Raw genomic sequence first — 6,832 nt, forward strand, 5'->3', positions numbered from 1 at the left:
CCTACCTAAAGTAAGGAGGGTAAAAATGGAGGCTAGAATAAGGGTTAAAATTTTGTTTCTAGAACAGAGAAAATGATTTTTTTCACGTATATATGAATATATATTATATATACACATATATTATATATATATTCACTATATATAGTGTGTATATATAAATATATAATATATATATAAAGTTAGTATAGTGTGTGTCTGATTATTTACATACATATAGTATATACACTTATGACTTTAGTACCAAGACGTTTTTCATTTGATTAAGCATTCATTTGTATTGACACAGCTGAAGTTTACTGGAGTTTAGCTGAAGTCTAATGCAAAATTAATAGACTGTTGTCATCCTCTTAAGGTCATAGGGAGAGCACACAAACGAATACAGTAAAAGAAAGTGAAAGTACAGAGAAATGTTCAGAAAATGAAAACCATTTGTTTCCTATTAAAAGCCATGCATACAAGGAATGTCTTCAGAAAACCTAGGGTCCAAGGTTAAGCCATATCCCAGCTCAGTAAAGCCAGCAGCACCCTCATTTCCCAATGGCCCTCCTGTTCCCTCTACTGGCAGCCCTAGTGATGACCAGATATAGCCCTGTTGGAGCTCTGGGCTGTGATCTGCCTCAGAACCATGGTCTACTTAGCAGGAACACCTTGGTGCTTCTGCACCAAATGAGGAGAATCTCCCCTTTCTTGTGTCTCAAGGACAGAAAAGACTTCAGGTTCCCCCAGGAGATGGTAGAAGGGAGCCAGCTGCCGAAGGCCCAGGTCGTGTCTGTCCTCCATGAGATGCTGCAGCAGATCTTCAGCCTCTTTCACACAGAGCACTCCTCTGCTGCCTGGAACATGACCCTCCTAGACCAACTCCACACTGGACTTCATCAGCAACTGCAACACCTGGAGACCTGCTTGGTGCAGGTAATGGGAGAAGGAGAATCTTTTGGGGCAATTAGGAGCCCTGCACTGACCTTGAGGAGGTACTTCCAGGGAATCCGTGTCTACCTGAAAGAGAAGAAATACAGCGACTGTGCCTGGGAAGTTGTCAGAATGGAAATCATGAAATCCTTGTTCTTATCAACAAACATGCAAGAAAGACTGAGAAGTAAAGATAGAGACCTGGGCTCATCTTGAAATTATTCTCATTGATTAATTTGCCGTATAGCACTTGCACATGTGACTCTGGTCATTTCAAAAGACTCTTATTTCTGCTTTAATCACAGAATTGATTGAATTAATTCTGCAAATACTTTGTCAGTATATGTTAAAAAGACTTAGATTCAGGGGCATCAGTCCCTAAGATGTTATTTATTTTTACTCATTTATTTATTCTTACATTTTATCATATTTATAATATTTATATTCTTATATAACAAATGTTTGCCTTTACATTGTATTAAGATTACAAAACATGTTCGGCTTTCTATTTGGTTAAATACTGTATTTTGTTATTTATTAAATTATTTTCAAACAAAACTTCTTGAAGTTATTTATTCTAAAACCAAAATCCAAACACTAGTTTTCTGAACCAAATCAAGGAATGGATGGTAATATACACTTACCTATTCATTCATTCCATTTACATAATATGTACAAAGTGAGTATCAAAGTGGCATATTTTGGAATTGATGTCAAGCAATGCAGGTGTACTCATTGCATGACTGTATCAAAATATCTCATGTAACCAATAAATATATACACTTACTATGTACCCACAAAAATTAAAAAAGTTATTTTAAAAAAGAAATACAGGTGAATAAACACAGTTTCTTTCCGTGTTGAAGAGCTTTCATTCTTACGGGAAAAGAAACAATAAATCTGTACCAATTTCGCTTATATGAAACACTACAAAGATAAGTAAAAGAAAATGATGTTCTCATACTAGAAGCTTTAGGTGCAAATGATGTTGAGAAAGAAAAATATTAGATGTCCTTTCTAAGGTGCCTGGGAGACCTGAAATTGCAGAAATCTTATTGGCAATTGGGAATATGGATCTAGAGTGAACAACAAATGCCATGGGCAAAGGTATTAATTTAAGATTCTTTATTGCATGTCTGGTAACAAGGACATAGGAATGAATGTAGTCACTTATAAACAGAGGAGACAATGAGATGAGGACATAACCTTGTCCTGAAGACCCTCAACATTCAAAGGTAGAGCAGAGAAGGAGAAACTGTAAAGGAGCCTGAGGTAAAGTAGCCAGTGCAGTTAGAAAGAGAAATTGGAAAGAATGAGGGAGAGTCTAATGAGGGGAAGACAGTGGTACTTTCAGGGAAGGTGAGGGCTGAACTGTCCTAGTGAACCTGGAAACAAACTCCATTGATGACCTTAGGAGGATCTGGTTTAGTAGAATGAATGGGATAGAAACACGATTGGAGTAAGTTGAAGAAGAAACACAAAAAGAGAAATTAAGAACACTGCGTATAGAAAATTATTTGGGGAAGTTTGTTTGTCAAGTGGAAAAAGGAAATAAGGTGGCATCTAGAGAAGAATGTAGATTAATGTTTCTTGTATTTTTTTTCATATTTTTTGCAATATGTTTTTAAAGAATTATTTTCAGAGGGCGGGCGCGGTAGCTCAAGCCTGTAATCCCAGCGCTTTGGGAGGCCGAGGCGGGCTGATTGCGATGTCCGGAAATAGGGACGCTCCTGGCCAGCATGGTGAAACCCCGTCTCCACTAAAAAAAAAATGCAAAAATTAGCTCGGCGTGGTGGCGTGGTGGTCCCAGCTACTCGGGAGGCTGAGGCAGGAGAATCGCTTGAACCCAGGAGGCCGAGGTTGCGGTGAGCCAAGATGGCGCCCACTGCACTCCAGCCTGGCGACAGAGGGAGACTCCGTCTCAAAAAAAAAAAAAACTTATTTTCAGAGAATGAATATATTGATACAAAACGTGAACATTTGAATATTTGATTTAATTAATTGCTTATTTGAATAAAATAGTAATCTATCAGTGTTCTAATTAATATTACTTTGTAATAAGCTTCAACGGTTACCTATTTGCTTGTTAATATTCTTTTTTTCTATCAAATTTTACAATCAGATTTCATTTTATTCTGTTATTTATTTGCTCTATATTTTATGTTGGTCATATACCTTATTTGTTTATGATCTTATGATTTCTAATCACTGAGATGTACATTTCTCTATATTTTATGTTGTCATATACATTATTTGTTTATGATATTATGATTTCTAATCACTGAGATACACATTTTCTAAAAATTGTAGCCATGTTCTTGTGATGGACACTTGTTTTTAACTTTACCTGTATTCAAAGATCTGGACAATTCCTTTTTTATTTAAATTATGGAATGTCTAGCATGGAAAACTAAGCCTCTCTCTAATTGAATTCTACTTTTGACTTGACGTATATTCAGTTCCCTCTCATGTAAATCTGTTTTTATATTCAATTCTTTTTAATTTCTTTTTGAAATTTACAATGAACACTTAATAATAATGTTTATGGGGTAGAAAGTTATGTTTCCATATATGTATGCATTGTAATGATCAAATCAGGGTAAGTAGTACATCCATCACCTTAAACATTTACCGTTTCTTTGTGATGAGGACACTCAAAAACCTGGCCAGGTGCAGTGGCTCAGCCTGCAATCCCAGCACTTTCAGAGGCCGAGATGGGAAGATTGCTTGAGCTCATGAGTTCAAGACCAGCGGGGGCAACATAGCAAAATCCCACCTCTACAAAAAATACAAAAATTAGCTGGGCATGGTGGTGCGCACCTGTAGTCCCAGCTACTCAGACAGCTGAGGCGGGAAGATTGCTTGAGCCTAAGAAGTGGAGGTTGCAGTGAGCAGAGACTGTACCACTGCACTCCCCCTGGGCAACAGAGTGAGACGGAGTGTCTTAAAAACAAAACAAAACAAAATCTTATAATTATTAACTCTATTCATCCTACTATTGTATAGTCCATCAGAATTTTTCAAACGTGTGATACAAATGGTAATATAAGTTGCTTTTTGTTAGAGTGTCAGGTAACATTCCTAGAATATTTTATTAAAATTTTCTTTTATATTTTATTAACAACTGACACTGTAACAGTAAAACAGCAAAAGAACTATAACATAACTATCTTCATTTTTATTTAAGAGGCCTTTTTCCATTCCTGCACATAGGCTAGGATAATTTCAGAGCACTGAGATAATGTGCAAAAATAGCAATCATGTAGTTTTTGAAACTAACTCTGAGATTAAAGGGGAAGTATGTAAGCAACTATGTTTTGTTAAAGATTTGTGGAAGCATCGTGACTTGATCAAGGACAAAGTTGTCTCCAACTTCCCAGGACCATTGCTGGCACCCAGTTGTTTGCAGTCCTCGGTCACCTGTTGATACCAGTCCCCTCTACTTCCCTATATTCCCCTCCATCCAGACTGAACAATTTAAGATGGTATTTTAAAATGCTGGTTTTGCTGGCTTTCCAAACAAACCTGCTTTTTCTCCCACCAATTCTCATCTATTATGTTTGGCTTTCTGAGAGGTGAGCAGCCGGATCTGGGTTTGGTAACAATATATCTTTACCATAAGTATAATTACCACTGATAATAGAATGTTTTTTGAGATTATTTGCCTTATAACTATAATTAGTAAACTTTCTTCATTGTTATACTTTTTTATTACTGATACTTTAAAACATTTAATTTTTCTGGTTAAGCTAGCTAAGGCTAGAAACCTACTCCCGCCACTTGACATCAATTTACTTAAATAATTCAATTTACTTAATATTTCAACATATATAGCATTATCAAAAATCTTAATCCACCTCCTTGCAGGAAACAACTTTATTAACTAGAGTACAGTGTTTATGAACAGACTGTTTGGCTTTTAAACTTACAGATGCCACTTATTTTCAAAATTACATAGGTCAGCAACTTTTACCTTATCCCCCTTCAGTGGAATTGTTTCCTACATTTGTAATTCATTTTAAATTGTTTTGTTAAATTCTGCATTCGTCTTAGAATCTCCCAACCTCTGAACTGATTTTTAAAATTTGGACACAGTAAGGTCCACTCCTCATGCTATAAAGTTTTATAGGGTTTTACAAAGGCATAGTGACATATATCCACCATTACAGGATAATACAGAATGCCTTCACTGCCTCAAAAAATGTACTTTCATCCATTCACCGCACACATGCTCTCTCCAAACTCTTGGCTACACTGAGCTTTTTACCATCACGATTTTGTTGGCCTTTTCCAGAATGTCATACACTTGGAATCATGTGTCCTTTTCAGGATGGCTTCTTTCACTAAGCAGTATGCATTTAAAGTGTTTTTATGGCTTGATGGCTTATTTCTTTTAATCATTTAATGATATTATATTGCATGGGTATCACACCGTTTTTATTAATTGACCCATTGACGGACATCTTGGTTGCTTTAAAGTTTGGGCAATTATTAACAAAGATAATGTAAACATTTATGAGCAAAATTTTTTGGACATGTTTTCGAAGCAGTTGGGTAAATACTTAAGAGCCCAATTGTTGTTTCCTATGGTAAAACTGTTTAATTTTGTAAGAAACTGCTAGGATGTCTTCCAATGTGAGTGGACATCTTGTATGTCCACCAGTAATGAATATGTGTTCTTGCTGCTCTGCAATTGACAATAATTAGTATTGTCAGTTTTTTTTAATTTTAGCTATCCTTATATATGTATAATGATGTATTTATTGCTTTAATTTGCAATACCCTAATGACTTATCTGGGGCTTTTTTTTTTCCCTAAGAGCTACTCCATTCAGCATTTCAATAGCATTGACCTGAATGACATGGATGTGAACTTACATGGCAACTTTGTTCACATTGACTTTCATGGTTTGAGTAGGGGTCTAAGGTGAGCCCTAGAAACACTGCATCTTAACCAGAAATTGCAAGATCTACCTGTAGGGCATGAGCTCTGGGTGTGCCCAAAGGAGATTTTATACATCTCTACCAAGGACATGAAGTTCACAGGAGTCCTTCAACCCTAAAGGGCCGAACATTCACACTGTATTCTCACACTGTGTATTTTCATAAAGAACTCCTGGAAAAAGGGCACCAAAGTGACTTACCCAAAATGAGACTGCAAATGTCCTGCAGACATCTTTCTGTTCAAAGGGCACCTGCATAGTTTTGACAGGATAGCACCAATGTGCTCTACAGGGCCCTCATCAGTTGTAAGCATGTGGAGCCTGAGTTAGGTTGTGTGTGTCAGGAGAGAAAGAGGGAGATGTCTTGACTAAGAACGATGATGGCATTACCATTCCTTCCAACTCAGTGGGTCATTCCTCCGCTCTTCACTTGTTCTTCCTCTTTCCTGCTCCCCCAACCTCCACTTTCTTCACTGTGCCTCATTTATCTGCAGCCACTGGGTGGCTGCCTCATAAACATTCCCTTCCTGATTGCTGTATGATATCTTGCCCTGCAATTATGTCATCAAGCTAGGCACCATATAGTCTCCAAGAGAAGGGGTTTCCCTTGGAGAAACTCAATGGGGACAATTCATTATTGAGTTTAAAATCTGTGTCTAAATAAACCCCACAAACCCATAGCGGATCACTTATTTTGTGCCTTGGCTTTGCCACATCAACTCCAGCAGTAACCACCTCAGCAATATCACACAAACACCACCTCCCACTAAAGTTCAATCAGTTTGTCCATTGGGGGTAGTTTTTCTAACAAATACCACTGTTTTCAGGAAAATATTTTTATCCCTGAATCCTTTCAGATGTGGGCTGTCTTATGGAGGTTGAGAGGTATATCGAGGTGATCCAATTTTCATGTCCCTAGCTTTGAAACCAGTTCTTTTCTACTGATAGGAGGGCCACTTGAAGATACGTGGAGATTTCTTT

At 37.2% G+C, this 6,832-nt stretch overlaps 1 protein-coding gene across 1 annotated transcript; it reads left to right on the plus strand.

Annotated features, from left to right (window-relative positions):
* The first annotated feature begins 275 nt into the window (after window positions 1-275).
* Window positions 276-1,463, plus strand: LOC100440345 (interferon omega-1). The gene has a single exon (XM_002819755.5). The coding sequence runs from the start codon at window positions 538-540 to the stop codon at window positions 1,123-1,125; it is 588 nt and encodes a 195-aa protein (XP_002819801.3). The 5' UTR covers window positions 276-537; the 3' UTR covers window positions 1,126-1,463.
* Window positions 1,464-6,832: the final 5,369 nt, after the last annotated feature.

Source organism: Pongo abelii, chromosome 13, assembly GCF_028885655.2.
Source record: "Pongo abelii isolate AG06213 chromosome 13, NHGRI_mPonAbe1-v2.0_pri, whole genome shotgun sequence".
Classification (NCBI taxonomy): Eukaryota; Metazoa; Chordata; class Mammalia; order Primates; family Hominidae; genus Pongo; species Pongo abelii.

Excerpts from the sequence above, each read along its gene's own strand:
- LOC100440345 (XM_002819755.5), top strand. The coding sequence starts at position 538 with ATGGCCCTCCTGTTCCCTCTACTGGCAGCCCTAGTGATGACCAGATAT.